At 42.6% G+C, this 15,985-nt stretch overlaps 2 protein-coding genes across 2 annotated transcripts; one reads left to right on the forward strand and one right to left on the reverse strand.

Annotated features, from left to right (window-relative positions):
- Positions 1-202: 202 nt before the first annotated feature.
- Positions 203-4,856, forward strand: trmt2a (tRNA methyltransferase 2 homolog A). Its single transcript, XM_070904276.1, has 12 exons — positions 203-248; positions 751-1,418; positions 1,563-1,671; positions 1,851-2,032; positions 2,301-2,415; positions 2,531-2,646; positions 2,750-2,861; positions 3,052-3,174; positions 3,525-3,600; positions 3,773-3,889; positions 3,978-4,074; positions 4,214-4,856. The coding sequence occupies exons 2-12, from the start codon at positions 796-798 to the stop codon at positions 4,389-4,391; spliced, it is 1,848 nt and encodes a 615-aa protein (XP_070760377.1). The 5' UTR covers positions 203-248; positions 751-795; the 3' UTR covers positions 4,392-4,856.
- dgcr8 (DGCR8 microprocessor complex subunit) lies at positions 4,852-15,111 on the reverse strand. Its single transcript, XM_070904274.1, has 13 exons — positions 14,370-15,111; positions 13,070-13,232; positions 11,846-11,988; positions 11,173-11,512; positions 10,882-11,079; positions 10,440-10,541; positions 9,997-10,095; positions 9,547-9,629; positions 9,234-9,334; positions 8,538-8,644; positions 8,252-8,379; positions 7,668-7,781; positions 4,852-6,809 (listed from the first exon to the last, which is right to left on the reverse strand). The coding sequence occupies exons 1-13, from the start codon at positions 15,045-15,047 to the stop codon at positions 6,726-6,728; spliced, it is 2,340 nt and encodes a 779-aa protein (XP_070760375.1). The 5' UTR covers positions 15,048-15,111; the 3' UTR covers positions 4,852-6,725.
- Between the last annotated feature and the right edge of the window lie 874 nt (positions 15,112-15,985).

The raw sequence follows: 15,985 nt of genomic DNA on the forward strand, positions 1-15,985 counted from the left end.
TCTGAGCACAGTATATACTTAAGTAACAAAGGCCTTCCACTATAGATTTCATCTTGCGGCCTGGCTCGGTACCGCAAGATCAGACAATGCAGGTGTGGCCCAGTGGCCTTTTCAACACACGGAAAATGGAACCGAAGTGACGACTACCGCTTTAAAAACAAAAGTTCAGAGTTCACCGCGGCACGTGGTTAAATCAACATGGCTGCGCACAGTACTTTTCACCGAGAAGTGGAATAGAAAGTAAGAAGGTAAGAAGGTACACGGCAGACATTATCTGGACTTCCGCCGAACGTGGCCACGGCTGAGGGTTAGCACGACAGGACGAATGTAAGCGGTCAGGTATTGAAATGTAGTCGACGAATCGTTTCCTCTAAACAAGAAACACGCAACTTTAGCGAGTATTACCTCAGCCGTCACCCAGCGTTAGATGCAGCCGTGCGCACAACAAGTGACAAAACTGCTGAAAACCCCCAAGTCCTTAAAAGCAATTCATGCGTTAAATGTAGCTATTTAAACATTTACGTTCCGGCAGCTGTTTCATTTTCACCAGTACTTGTGGATTATGAAATTAATTGTAACGATTATTAAAAAGGTGCAATGTGTCCTAAGCCGAACTTGATATCTGAGCACACTCTGTCCAGCCAGAGTTTAAAAAACAAACAAACAAAAAAAAAGACAAATAAAAACTGGTGTCTGGTAATATTGACGAGACTTTTTTTTTTTTTTTACATGTGTCTTTTTTGAATATAGAATCAGCCTGATTTGCATTGTTGATTTGACCACCCAAGCAGAGTGATGGCAGATGTTGGTGACAGCCCAGCGGCTGATGCTCCATCCTCACAGGAGGAGAAGCCTGACGACGCCCCCCAGGTCTCCAGCAATGATGACGTACAGTCTGATGTCAAGGCCGAGGGGGAGAACGAGGCAGCCTCGGACCCCAGCGTGTACCGCTACATCAAAGAGGACCTCTTCACGTCTGAAATCTACAAAGTGGAGATCAGGAACCTACCCAAGTTCATCGGCTTCAACGACCTGAAGAAGTTCCTGGCCAAACACAACCTCAACCCGCACAAAATCAAGCTCTTCGGCAAGCAGACGTTCGCTTTCGTCACCTTTAAGAATGAGGAGGAGCGCGACAAGGCCATGAAGATGGTTCATGGCGTGCAGTGGAAGGGCCAGGTGCTGAGCGTCAGGCTGGCCAAACCCAAAGCAGACCCCATCCTGAGGAAGAGGAAGCAGCAGGAGGAGCAGGGGGAGGGCGCAGGAGGGCAGCCCCCGTCCAAGCGAACTGAGGAGGAAGAGGAGCCGCTGAGTGTCCAGATCGCCAACGTGGTGACTCCTCTGTGGAATGTGCCTTATGAGGAGCAGCTGAGGAGGAAGGAGCAGGAGGTGGTGGGGGTTCTGCAGAGGTTGGCCAAGTGAGTGGTGTAATTTACATGGAGTCTGATGCAGACTGTCCGTACACGTGGTGCCCATACCAGACCAAATGCCTGTGCGTCTGTGTCTGTATGGGCATTTTGTGCGAGAAAATGCACACCAAACCCCACCGTTTCTGTTTTCAGAGAGATTGGTGGCACCAACAAAGCCATGTTGCCGTGGCTGTTTGCACAGAAAGGGAAATACAACAAAATGTGCTGTCCTCTGGAGACGATCCGACCGTCTCCTACACAGGTATATTTACAACTCATTTCACATTCCACTGAGATCATATAAGTATTGTCACATTTATAAGAGGCACAACAACCTAGTTTTATTATTTTAAGTTTGGACAAAACATTGTTTTACTTTTCATAACTTATGATCTCTCGCAGTGTCTTAATATTTGTGTTTGCCTTCCTCTACCGCGGCAGACCGAGTACAGAAACAAGTGCGAGTTCCTCATCTCGGTGGGCGCGGATGGCGAGGATAAGACCGTGGGCTTCCGCCTGGGGAAATATAAAGGCGGCTCGTGTGCGGTGGTGGGGCCGGCTGAGACGCGTCACGTCTCCGCCGAGGCCAAGAGAGTGGTCGGCGAGTTTCAGAAGTTCATCAGGTATTTATTACGTGGTCGTGGTGGTCCACAATAAGGCGCGGACATGGAGAGCAGTGCTGCTATCACAGAGTAGCGTTTTTAGGGTTTCATAGACATGAGATTGGGCAGCCTCAGCATAGGTTTCCACTAACCATTGTTTTAGCTAGATTTGCATCCGAGCCTAGTCTGAACCCAGAAAACTAAAATGATTTGTTTTAAAAATGTCTGCACACACACACACACAGACTTCCTCTGTTGCCTTTTAATCTCGCTATTATTTTGCACACAGGACAACACCATACTGCGTGTACAGTCCTGAAACATACGAAGGACACTGGAAGCAGCTGACTGTACGGACTACGAGGACTAAACAAGCCATGGCTATAGTGTTCTTCAACCCGCAGGTGAGGAAATGTTCTGTTTACAGACTGTGTGTGTGATCCTGTTTCTGAAAATAGAATCGCACATTGTTCGATTTCTCCTTTTTTGATCCTTCGTACTTGTTTAACGACTCCCTAGAAACTTGAAGAGGAGGAAGTCGGTGCATTGAAGAGCTCCATGAGGAAGTACTTTTCCGAAGGAGAGGGGAAAGACAGCGGAGTAACCTCTCTTTACTTTGTCAGAGAGGGTCAAAGGTAAGAAAAGAGTCACGACGTTGACTGACAATCATCAGGGGGCAAAAAATGCAGGACAAACATCTCTAAATATTGCACTAAATTTGTGTTTTTGGCTACCAAGGACTTCTCCTAACGTGGAGGACTTGCCCTGTGAGCTGGTGGCTGGAGAGGGCTGCATCCATGAGGAACTCCTGGGCCTAAAGTTCAGAATATCTCCTCATTCCTTCTTCCAGGTAAGAAAGATTCACCTCAAACATTTCCACAACCGTATATATATTCGTACACTTTTTTTTATTTATTCAGTCACTCACTGTTCGCACTAACACCTCCTGAAATTTTTTCGGAGTTGTGGTGTGCTGGTCCCGGCTGTGGTTTCCGTCTTTGTGACACGGGACTGTTAAGTGTGCCTGTGTTACCTGGCAGGTGAATACAGGAGCTGCAGAGGTGCTGTACTCTGCTGTGGGGGAGTGGGCCAAGCTGGATCAGGACAGCACAGTACTGGATGTGTGTTGTGGGACGGGAACCATCGGCATCTCTCTGGCTAAGGTGACATTAGTTGTTAGGAGTTGGTAATAGATGCTGTGTCAGTCTGCATAATTCAGGTTTTTCATCCTTCCCATGCGTACGTCTGTTTTTTTTAGTTTGCTTTAAGACTTCCCTGAGTTTACTTTTGAAATGCAGCAAAGTATAATACTTGCATTACTTTCAAGTCATAACTTCCGATCCCTATTTTTAAATAGCCGTGTCGGGGCTTGCACAGTTGTTGGCGGCGGGATATAAAATGTCTGCAACCAAAAGCCCTTTTGACATGTTACATTCTGTCTTGGATGAAACTGGAGGTTCGGGCAGGTTTTGATGGGTTTTTTTTTTTTTTTTTGGTTGACTTTTGTCTCTAGAGGGTAAAGAAGGTGATTGGGATCGAGCTGTGTCAGGAAGCAGTGGAGGATGCCAAAGTTAATGCCAAGCTCAATGGTAAGAGACCAGGTGACAACATCAAACTACCAGGGTCGGTGATTTGTGTATGAAATGTTGGTACTGGTGGGTGGGTTCCGTCCTGGTTTCACCCTCTAGTTTAGTTAATGACTAGCACAGTGTGGTCAACTGAAAGTCTACGTTCTGTTTTTCACTTGTTTGCAATTTGAAGGTCTAAGTAACGTCGAGTTTCACTGTGGAAAAGCTGAGGACGTGTTCCCCAACATTCTCAACGCTCTCGTGTCGCCCAACATCACAGCCATTGTGGATCCTCCGAGGGCAGGCCTGCGTGAGTTAACAGCCGAAACATGAAAATGACTTGCACTCGTGTCAACACCTGTCACATATTAAGGCGTTCTTGTCGCCATTTAACGCAGATTCCAAGGTCATACTCGCCATCAGGAGGGCGGAGCACCTGAAGAGGCTGGTTTATGTGGCATGCAATGCTAAGGCAGCCATGAACAACTTCATAGAGTGAGTCATAATGTGCTTTCATTTAGTTGTTTTTTTTTTTTTAAAGCAGCAGTCAGGATTACAATGATGCCAATATCATTTTGATGGCAGCCGATTGCACAAGATGGTAAATTTGACGCTGGAAGTTTCTGTCTTGTAGTCTGTGCAGAGCGCCATCCAACAGAGTTCACGGAGCCCCGTTCCGTCCGGTGCGAGCCATGGCTGTGGATCTGTTCCCCCAGACCATGCACGTTGAGATGCTTCTGCTGCTGGAGAGAGTGGACTACGACTCCCAGGAGCAGCAGACCAGCAGCGCCCAGGAAGAGACGGGGTCTTAGCCGAAGAAACACAGCCTGTATGGCTTGATAGGCAGCATGGGCTTTCCATACTCGAAATGTATGCACCCACTAGGTGCTCAATGATTACATTCTTTCTGTCATTTGGCCTTTTTATAGTCTTAAGTTTAAAGGGTTAGTTCACCCAAATAACAATGTACCACACTCACTAGCGTCTCATCCAGTTAAGTCCTTATTTCGTAATACAATATTCATTTGTGCTTCAAGTAAACTGTTATGCCTTTTTTAGTTTGAGAACTTTTGTCAACTGTGTTCGTGTTAAAAGTAGTTACTTTATGAACTATGTCTCAAGACCATAAAGCTACCTAGAGTCAAACTTGGACCAATGGGGGACAATGCTGCACAAGTGGGTACTATGGAGCAAATAGCTTTACCCGTTAAAAGTACTTCCTCCTTGTTTCTAAGTGTTTCATCATTCTGCGACTGAATAAAACAAAAGCGCTTCTAGTCATTAGTCAAGACATTTTATTTTGCATAACAAATATCACTGAAGTCATGGAGCTCAGGTTGCAATACATACTTCATTTTCTAGGCAGCAACATCTCAAACAACTCATTGGTACAACTCAACAGCAACATGTATAAGCAGTATTTTTTTTTTCTTCTCTCTTCTCACACTGACAGTTGGCAAGATAAATGCACAGAGGGGAAAGCACATTCTTAAAGCGATCTAAAATATCACAACAGCCTTGTGTTTAAACTGATGTGTCCTTGTATTTTTTTTTTTTTTTGTAGAAAAACCACGGGCCAAATACTTGACAAATAATGCACAGCAGTTTCTATTTTATTCCAGCAAGTAATGCGTCTGTTTTCCTGTGTCGGATGTTCCTACTGTACAGTTTGCAGCAACATTATTCTATAAAATGCATAAGACTGTATGTAAGCTTTGGTATACACACTTTCATCAGCTTGTTGGACTAAATGACTTGATCGCATTCTGTTCATGTCAGTGTACAAACTACATTTTGCAAGGCTGCCTTTTTGAAAAGAAAAAAAAAAAAAAAAAAGTATTCTAGTTGTGGTCAGAAAAATATGATCAACTGTCACAATGATGGCAAACTTGCACAAACAAAATACACAATCCGTTAAGACGAGTCTTGAAAGTCTGCACATGCAGCGTCTGACATTTTACGTTTTATTGGCTAAAGAATAAATGCTTTAATCAAGTAAAGGGGGCTTGGTCTTTCCACTTCCTGCTGAAGGGTGTTTTAGGTCCAATGTACTGTGTATACTCTGAGCCCTTCCTGAAATGGATCAACTAAGGCAACATGTAGCCAATGTGATTTCTTAAGGGCACCAAAAATGAAAAGCTACTGAAATGTACCAAGTGGTTAGTTAGTGTGCATGGCATTAGTAAACAAATAAATCAAAGAGCAAAAATGAAATGATCCTTTACCATAAACTTTACAGTACTCTGTGGCCCTGTGCTTGGGTTTACTGCAGTGTTGGCATGGGGACAGGACATCAGTTTCTTGTATTACCAAAGCAAAAGAGGAAGAAAAAAACAAAAAAAAAGTCCCTCCAAATACTAAAGTCACCCCAAATATCTCAAAAGCAGTTGTTCCTGTACCAACAGCATGATCAATCAACAGAAATGCCTGACAGGACACAAGTGCATAACAATAGTTCTGAATAGTGATCACTTCACAACGCATGTTTTTAAATCGTGCAAACCAAGACAGCAACTGTCCATTCTGAGGAAAAAACAAAACGGCATTTTTTTTGTATTCGTCACCCATAACATCCAGAACACCAACCATTTAAAATACCCAATAAACAAGTAACGTTGTTTCCCAATTAAATGAATGGTATAAATACACGAGTATTAGTAGTCCCTTTCAAATACTTTAAGCACAAACAAAACTAAATAGGTGCTGGTACTCTAAAGTTTGTGACTGTTGAAAAACGACACTTCAAAACAAAACCAAGGTGTGTAGTGGCTTTTGCGGTCAAAGAAGCATGCATTTTTATTTTGTTGTGGTTCATTTGCTATCAAGGTCATGTTAACTTCTCTGCAGCCTGGGTGATTTATTATTTTTTTTCTAGTGCCATACTGAGGACGCATCTAGAGAGGTAGACGATATTTGCTCTACTGTCTGTTGGTGCATTTAGTCCTACCCTTACATCTACCAGCTGAACCAATAAAACGTGGGCGAAGGAAGCAAGCAGTTCTACCGGCCTGGTCAATGTGCAACTATATTGCCATTAGATCTCAGTGATGCATAATTAAGTGATGGATGGTGGTGTGTGTGTGTGTGTGAGAGATGTCTGACAGTGACTGGGTTTCAGTGCCGTGGTTCATCAGTGATTCCGAGACTTAAACGTCAACAGTGCAGAGGGGTTCGCTCCCTGGCTGGGCAGACTCCATTATGGTCATCTTGGGTTTCTTCCGAGTTTCCTCCTGGTACAGAAAAACAACCATAATATGAGTACACTCGGAAAAATGGTTCAACGTGTTGGAAATAAGAAAGCTGAATCCATTATCGATTCTAAAATACACAAATCATGGCAGTGGTAATTCATTTGTCAAGACAGGTGTAAAAACGCACCCGTCATCTAAGCCTCAAGCATCAAGTGTAGCGATAGAGAACATCATCCCACCCCCACTAATTGAGACCCTGCAGATTTCCTGTTAACCCAAATTAAACTGCGGGCTTCATTTGGATCAAAACAACCAGCCCATCTTTCCTTCAATGAGCTCTCTGGTGACAACATTTCTCATGTAGAAAAAACTAAACAAAAAACCTTTTGGTTGTTGGCAAGGGAAGAAAGGATGAACAAATATTCGAAAAAAAAAAAAAAAAAACAGTCTTAAACTTCTTATGGGATGTCCTACATATAGTAAAGGCTCATACAGTAAGCATTTTTCATAGAGGACATTTTGACATGTCACAGTAGGAAAAGCACAGGTGAAAGTAACAAACAAATGAATGATGAATGCTGAATTCCATTTAGCTGCTAGAGTTTCGGGGTCTTGGTATTGTGCATGCTGGCCCACCGTCACAGCCTACTGGAACACTTGGCCAGAACAGAGGCATCTTTAATGTTATTAGCAACACCTGTGATATTCGTACTACAGGAAGTCCAAATGTCTGCTCTGGACTATTTCTGCACTTTTATTCGCGTTTGAAACCGAATACAAATGGCAATCTATGTACCTAGTTACACATCAGACAGTTGGGATGGGGGCTGTGAAAGACAGGATGAATGTTAAACACTTTTAGAATTAAAATGACAAAAAAAAGGGAACAATGCTCACCCTCTGCGTGGCTAGTTTCCTCATTTCATCTTGCAGTTTGTTCAAGATATGAAGGTTTGGCTTGTTCTTTTTGGCATACTGCTGCAGCTCGATCACACTCTTGTCAGAGTTCTCCTGCAAGAGACCAGTTTCAAAAGTCATGGAGATGCGTTTGCGTAACGAAGAACTAGCTTCATTACTAGCATATTGCCCTGCACATTTCCCTGGTTGTTCTCCGATGAGGTGGTAAAGTTAACGAGGCAGCGTGTGAGCAACATGCCAGCAGACTGTTACAACTGAGATGGCCCGATCATTGCTGACTCAAAGCTGCTAAATACTACAGTGAGACGGTTTTATTCTCAAAGACATTTTAATTGCCTTTTGGGGTTTGACTGTTGACCTTAACGAGTGTGTTGGCAAGCAGCACAATATGGGCTGGAAACCAAAGTTCACACAAATCCTCAACAGGAATGATCCTCTTCAGATACTTGAAATCAGATATGAACTGTTTACTGTCAATAAAGCTCAACACAAAACAGAAAGATGCATAAAATCAAACATTTCCTCCACGACCACAGGAGCTAAGTGCTAAAGAGGGTACTTGCCTTCTTGACCATCTTATTGCTCTCTCTGCCGTACATGCGCAGCAGTGAGCCCCAGTTCTTGACGTGGGGATGAAGCATCTGCAAGATCTTCTGAGATGCTAGTTGTTTGCCAACCCTCTTATTCTTGCCTGGTGGCAAATGTACAAAACACGTCAGTAAATGCTACATGTGCGTTACTAGTCTGTAAAAAGACTTCGTTAGCTCCACAAGGTCAAACAAAACGGACATGGAGATGAAAACAAACACACATCGACTGGTTCAGTCTGACCATGTGCGGTCTACTTACACCAGCCACGCACAGTGTGCTTCCCACATGTCATCACGTATTCACTCTTCTGGTTTTTCCCTGGGATCACCTCAAATTTAATGCTGGTGTCTCCCATTCCATGGTTTCTACGGGAAAGACGAAACAGTACATTTCAAAATAAATCTGCGACCTGGCCCTTTGTTGTTCTTAGCAACAGTGAGAGAACAAGCCGAACAGTGGAAGATGGCAGAGCTTTAAACATGATTGGAAAAGCCTACAAGGACAGGTTCCACCCTGCTGGGTCCAGCAAACCGTAATATGTGGCAAAAACAATAATGACACTTGTGTTTAATGGAATCAACGGTGTTCCACAGTAATGCACTGCGTCAGACTAAACTCTTGTTTAAAACAACAAAACCAAAACTTAAAAACTAATATCACTACAAATGACTTGGAACAAGTGATGTGGTCTTATCAATATGATCACATAATCACTATGTGATTCTACTAAAAGACAAAAGGACACAATTGAAGTGTAGCTCAACCCTACCATTACTATGGTACACATGTACGTCATGTAATAAAATGAAAGTCTGTGTGTTTTATGCTATTCTGCCATATAGATTGACTTATTATTATTATTATTATTATTATAAATGTTAAAAAAAACACTCAAAAGTAATCATAAAAATGTTATGTATTGATGGCATTATTATTATGGATCGGACCTCTTACCTTTTAAGGCACTCATGAAGAATCTGATATGGCGAAAGTAGTCCTGCTTTGTTGGTCAGCTCATACACCCTTGAGTCTTCTATACTGATATGATTAAAATACTGTGGAGCAGAGTACACGGGATGTTAACCATTGTTGCGTTACCTCCGAAGATGCATTCACTTTCAAGGGAGACATATTCTATTGGCTACACATTCCTGTTTACAAAACTCCTGTCACGTGCCTTTAACTCTGTCCCACTTCACTGAAAAAAAGGATTCCAGATAAGAACATAAATAAATGTCAAAAACAGGAAAAAAAGAAAGGGAGGTACCTCCAGTTCATCGCCCTCAACAGGCTTCTCCTCCGAGGTCTGCTTCACAAAGTCAGGGATGAGGATTTCCAGTGTGGCTCGAGCTGAAATTTACACCACGTTACAAGTGAGAGGAGCGTCTGCCTACAACAAACTAGACAACACTAAGAATTTGGTATTTGTCAGCTGATTTATTTGGCTGATGAAAACCACTTATTCCATTTCAGTCAGTGTCATCTACCTCCAGTAGGAGGCCTTAAATACAGAAGTTGTTTCTTTATGAGAAGCCCCTAAAGTGATTTAATTGCTGTACACTCAAGACAAACTAACAACAAAATATTTACAATTATTTCAATCCTGTTGTCTTTACCCACCGACAGAAGTGCTCTGAGCTAATACGCTGTATGTGGAGATGTGGCGTACACCAACCAACCAATCACATTGCTAAGTGCTGTAAATAAAAGAAATTACCAGCTTTATTCTTGGCAAGTTTTTTACTGCTTGCGGTTCCTGTGCCGTAAGTTACTCCATCTATAATGACTGACGCTCCAAAGGGTTCACTTGGGTTCTCTGTGGGGAAAACAAATTCGGTTTCATTTGATATGAATATCTTGTAACAATAACACACTTAAAACTTGAATGTATTGGTAGGTGTAGGTAACAAACAGTTTTGTGTACGCATGGGCACACATGCACATTTCTGTGACTACAGAGGGGGGTAATGTAAATGTGCACTGGGTTGTAGATGACAACAGAATTAACGGAGGAGATTTACATGAAACAATATATACCAGAGACACCATGTTAACGCACTTCTTCATTTAAAACAACAAAGCATTCCTGATGAAGCAAGAATGAACATAGAACTTGAAATGCCTCAATTATCTCAAGAGACTTACAAAAGAAGAACTTACCACATTCAAAAAAGTTGTAAACAGGTCGAACCTTTAGGACACGTTGCATATATTCATGCAAGATGCAAACTTCAGACTTTCCGTTAGGGTTGATGACAAATTCTGTTAAAACAGAAACATTGAAATGCATCAACAAAAAAGGGACAACTTAAACAATTATAGTATAGGTAAGTCATACTCTGAAAAAACACATTGACATAAAAGGCTTTTAAAGTTCACTACATTTGAACTCCATCCTTTTTGCAAAAAGATATAAAGCTGACAATGAGCAACTTTTCATCACGATGAAAATATGTCACGATAAAAATTTTTTTTTAAAGCTATCATGCTACACAGACAATATCTGCGCAGGATAAATGTATGTTATGTTTTTTATGGTTTCATTGGCTACTGATAATGAAAAATAACACCTGCCATTTGAGTATGAATCTATATAACTTACCTTTCTTGGTGGGTGCATCTTGGACCGACAGTGTGATGAGTTTCTGGTTGGCAGGCAGGATGGGTCTCTCCGACTCTGCCTGCTTCCTCTTCATGTCTCTGTTGAACTGCCGTCGCTCAGCCCAGGTGCGAAACTTCTTTACAGTGACTTGCTCAAAGTCAAAGCATTTTTCCAGGTACAGGCGAAACTCTTCAAGTTCTGCGAGGGGTTTGTAGAAAAGTTAGATCACTTAATGAAAGATGGCTTGGTAAGGAGTTCTTACAGCTGCAATGTGCCATGTAAGGCCCTTACCTATGGACTCGTCCTTGCACACCTCCACCTTGGCCTTGACTTGTCCTAAGGCTCCTTGGGCAGTTTCACAGGGCTGGGACACCTTCCCCTGTGTGCCATTATCAGTGGCAGCATCTCCATCTGGGCCACCGTCAGTCAGACTGGAGGGAGGGACGTCGTCCTGCCCCTCAGCTGTAGCGTCTGACTTGCCTGCTGTCTCTTCACCGTTGGCCTCCTGACCGGGCTTGACTGGAGACGGCTCTGCATTAAGTGTCGCCTCCCCATTCAGCTCCCTTTCCTCGTGTTCCTTCATTTTCTTGTAGTGTAGGCAAGGGATGCTGCTGGTCGGAGGGTCATGTTTCTGAATCAAAAAAGAAGACCAAGAGTTGTAAAAACACTTGCAAATGTCAGTTTGACAAGCACAAACAGTAAATTATCACCCAACCTGAAGCAACTGTGATATCAAAGTAATATCACCACTCAAGGGTAGAACTGGAAACTACTGTAGCCCACCTAAACTGGTTAAACTGGTGGCAGGAGCAAAATATGTACCGAACAATTCTGCTTAGAGAACTGACACAGACACCCAACCAATAATAAGAACAAAGCACCTGCAAAAAAACAAACAAAAAAACTTGATACACTGTTAACATCAGTGTGGTAAGTTAGCCATGATACTTGTGTTTCATCTTACCCTAATACTGCCGGTCCCAAGGAAGTAGGGTCTGGACCAGGTGACCACCCTGGTCTCTCTGTGCAGGTAGACTGGAATGCCTGAGTTATGGAATGTCATGATCCATCCATCAGGGAGAGGCTCGGTGGGCGGACGCCCCCGACCTGGCACAGGAAAAAATGAATACGTAAATGCAGGCCCCAAGTACGACACTATTACTTTATGTGGTGAACTTTTCTAATAATTATTAGAAGACTATTACGTGTTACCACAAAAGTGATTTTGCGTGACAAGCGGTAGAGAGATATTCACATTGGGCTGCGATTAACCTCAGGCTTGGAATAAATGTTAAAAAACAGCTTTAATATAAAGTTGGGTTTAGGTAAGGCAGGGTTAGGACCAAACCAGCAAGTAAAACGTTACTGAACATCGTCTGTCCCCTAATAGTTAAGTACCAACATTAGACTACCCAAAAAGAGCTCTGATGAAACATTTATTTAGGTGTTAATTACACGTGCACGTCCAGCAGTTTACAGTGTGAGGACTTTTAATTCACCACTACTTTTGTTCTTCCAGCTAGTTGGGCTAAGAAAGTATCACAGAATGTTGTAGTTCAGGTCACACACCTTCAACAATGATTTCAACGCTGATCTGCAGAGTTATGAACAATAAACTTGTTTGAATACGGTGAAGAAAGAAAATGCAATTTGAATAGTTGTTTCTAAAACAAAGCTTTTTTTTTGTTGAGAATTTGTAACATTATACAGACTGGTCATACTTTTCAGACTCAACAATTAGGATTTCAAACCTGATTAGTTTTGTGAGTCCTTCCATGTAGTTTCTTTTTTTACATTTCACCATCTGACCAACACTAGTGTGTTCAGTCAAAGCGTGTGCTTTTCGATTGTGTTACTATTTCACAGCACTACAACACAGAAAGGATGGCTTCTTGGTTGTACGTTATAGTTTTGTAGATCTTACCACTTCTGCTAACCAATTCCCCCACGGAAACACTGTATTGTAACCTACATCAGCAATGCACACTAATTGTGTTACATAATACTAAAAACACAATACTATCCTATATTTAGTATTAAAATACACTCATGCAAGAGATGTAACACGTATGCAGCAGATACTGTTCAGAATATCCTTATGGTATTGTGCCCCACAGCCTTGAAACCACATTCAATTGCAAGTTCCTTGATAGCACCCAACCCTAAAACAGACAGATCCACCACTCACTCTTCAGGACAGTCTTAATTTTGGTCATCATGGGCTGAACACCTCCTTCATCATCTGAATGATGATCACTGTCCCCGCCACATTTGTCCTCTGCCGGACGCATCTTTTTTGGGACTGGCATGCCCTCCTCCAGCAGAGCATCAACATCATTGTCAAACTCCTCCTGGAAGAGTCAATGGTTAAGGCCGAGAAAGAAGGATGGGTCACCAGTTTCAGGGAGTTTTGAATGCTTCGGCTGAGAAGAAACTAACTGATGCGATGCCATAAAGTGAACAATTGGTGGAGGGGAAAAAAATAAAAAATAAAAACCAGACATCTACCACATTATAGGAAGAATGGTCCACTTTGGGGCAGAAAAGTAAAATACAGATCATATTGGACCTATATTAACTCCTAATACAAATTATTATTATTATTTTTTTTTTTTTAGCAGATTTGATCTTTCCTTTTTTTTTTATTACTGTTGATTACTTTTGTGTCAAAAGGAAACCCAACATTTAATGGGAGAAATTAAAAATGGCACTAACCTCTTCCAGCATCTCACTTCTCATTTTCAGTAATAAAAAAAATAAACAAAGAAATAAACAAACATTTATTTAAATGTGTGCGACTTAATGGAACATTTGGTCCTGGCTTAACCATTCACGCCTACTGATGCAGAAAAGGGCTCACGTGACGCGATGCCAAATCAAGAAACAATTACAATAGTAACTTTTCTGGCCCTTTGAATCAATTCTAGCTGTACTTACACTACATGTTGCCAATTATTTTCTTCCAATTAATTCAGTTACCCTGTACTATTTTCCCTGTAGCCAATAGCATAACTATAAACGTACATTCCAGCATGTATTTTCTGCAACTGTCAAGGAAAAACCTGCCAACTGTCCTACTACTAGCATCAAATATCATTAGGCTTCCGACTAAAAAGAAAAAATGCAGGGGCTACATCGGGTTGGAGGGCTTAATCCAGGTATTAGTGAGAGAACATGATCCAGCTATCATGAGAATGTTATTACAGCAGCAATCATATGCTCCTCAATATAAAACATGGCAAGTTTAACAGCAAAACTACACTGTTCATGTTACTTGGTATTCTACTGAGAATTAGCACTTGCCTATATTTGACTAGCAGGATGATGTTGACATGTTGAATGACGTAGTGCTAATAATGCCCTCTTTCGTATGCACTGTGCTGTAAGGGCTGTATTGGGCGTACATGATCTCTGTTTGACAGTGAAGGACAAATTGGGTGTGCAGCTGATAATGACATGGGATACTGCAGACAGAAGAACAGACATACCTCATAGGAGTAAGTCACGGTCTCGTCATCTGCTTGCTCCTGCTGAACTATGACCTCAGACTTAAAGCCGCCATGCTCCCCGTCGTCATGATCCAGGAAGTTTTCGTAGAAGTCATCCAGCTCATCCAGCACAGCGAACTCTACCTTGTTTTCCAGATCTACCTCAGCCTCCTCTGACCTTCTGCCTGCTATGTTTCCTGCTCCAGAGCTACCCTCAGCTACCTCCTGCTCACTAGTCGAGTCATGCAACTCACCATTCAGGCTGTCATCACTTCCTCCCTCCTGCCCTTCACCTGTGTACAAAACCTTCCTGTCTTTGCTACTGCTGCTTTCAGTGAAGCTTACACTGATCTTAACATCTCTGAGCAGCTTGAGGTCTGGTAGGAACTTGGTGACCGGGGGAGCGTGGCGGGCTGTTCTGGGGCACGGTGGGTTGGGATTGGCCTCATCTGAGAGGTGGCTACAGAAAGTTACTGAGCCCATGCTGAGAGGTTGCTGTGGCTGGGCTTCCCCGTCCCCTGGGGTGTGTGTGTATCCATCACCACCAGAGCTAACGTCCATTACCTCTGCGTCACTGGACGTTTGCAGGGGAGGTGGTGGAGGTGCTCTGCCCTCATCTTGGCCAAAATCATCAGGTGGCTCCAAGGGGAGAGGGGGTAGAACATCATCTATCTCCATTTCCTCTGTATTACGAACTACAACTTATACAGATTGATAATGTACTCTAAAATCTGACCTGTTGACTTTCTTCTTATCTAAAACCAGAATGCATGCAGAAGCACATCCCTGTATAGACCACGTACCAGAGGTGAAAATGCTAAGCTGACTACATTGTTCTTTTCATTAATGTAGACAGCTTTCAGAATCACTGTCTCAATTATTGGAAATCACAATGCATTCAGCTTAATATGGGATCTAGGCACTGATCATCCTCCACTGGTATCTTCTGGGAGCTGAAAAAAGGAGCAGTGATAGGTGTCAGTTAGTGCAACTTTATGACAAATAGCGGAATATGACAGGACATTCAACGCAACCATGCTGCTCAGTTACTACTACCAATATGTAGCTGCGAAAAATTGACTTTAAATGGACGTTAACTTACACATGGGTCCTTAAGCTTGAGAATATGATTAACGTTTTTTTCAAGCTCAAATAACAAGCAAATTCATAAGATAAAATGGGCAAGAACCTCGTTTTAGCGCATCTGTTCAGTCTACAGCGGCACAGCGGGCCCATGGTAACGTTGCCATCAATGCTAACATGCTAGCAAGCAGCCATCAGGCTGTAGAGATCTCCGCGTGTGAAGAAATGTTCAGCTGGTCTGAAAACAGTTTATTACAGAAATACTCACCGATAAATATGACACGGCTGTCTCCTATTCGGCACCTAACTACCTTTCTAAATTATTTTAATTCCCGACGCGCCGCCATACTGCCTCAATTGCAGCCCCGCCATCTTGAAGAAAACCACAGCGGCAAACCAACTCAGGCCCCGCCTCCCAGTACCGGCTTTTTGGATGATTGATCGATCAACGGGCCAATCACAACGTCCTTCTCCAACGTCTAACTGGTACGATTCAACCAATGAACACAACATTTTGGCCGAGGAGCAACATG

Source organism: Enoplosus armatus, chromosome 4, assembly GCF_043641665.1.
Source record: "Enoplosus armatus isolate fEnoArm2 chromosome 4, fEnoArm2.hap1, whole genome shotgun sequence".
Classification (NCBI taxonomy): Eukaryota; Metazoa; Chordata; class Actinopteri; order Centrarchiformes; family Enoplosidae; genus Enoplosus; species Enoplosus armatus.

Bases quoted from the DNA above. Each gene is read 5' to 3' on its own strand.
- dgcr8 (XM_070904274.1), bottom strand. From the start codon at position 15,047: ATGGAGATAGATGATGTTCTACCCCCTCTCCCCTTGGAGCCACCTGAT. The intron at 13,233-14,369 runs GTATGTCTGTTC...TGACTCTTCCAG, and splicing joins CCGTGACTTACTCCTATGAG to GAGGAGTTTGACAATGATGT. The intron at 10,542-10,881 runs GTAAGTTATATA...CTGTTTTAACAG, and splicing joins AGATGCACCCACCAAGAAAG to AATTTGTCATCAACCCTAAC.
- trmt2a (XM_070904276.1), top strand. From the start codon at position 796: ATGGCAGATGTTGGTGACAGCCCAGCGGCTGATGCTCCATCCTCACAG. The intron at 1,419-1,562 runs GTGAGTGGTGTA...TTCTGTTTTCAG, and splicing joins GTTCTGCAGAGGTTGGCCAA to AGAGATTGGTGGCACCAACA. The intron at 2,862-3,051 runs GTAAGAAAGATT...GTTACCTGGCAG, and splicing joins CTCCTCATTCCTTCTTCCAG to GTGAATACAGGAGCTGCAGA.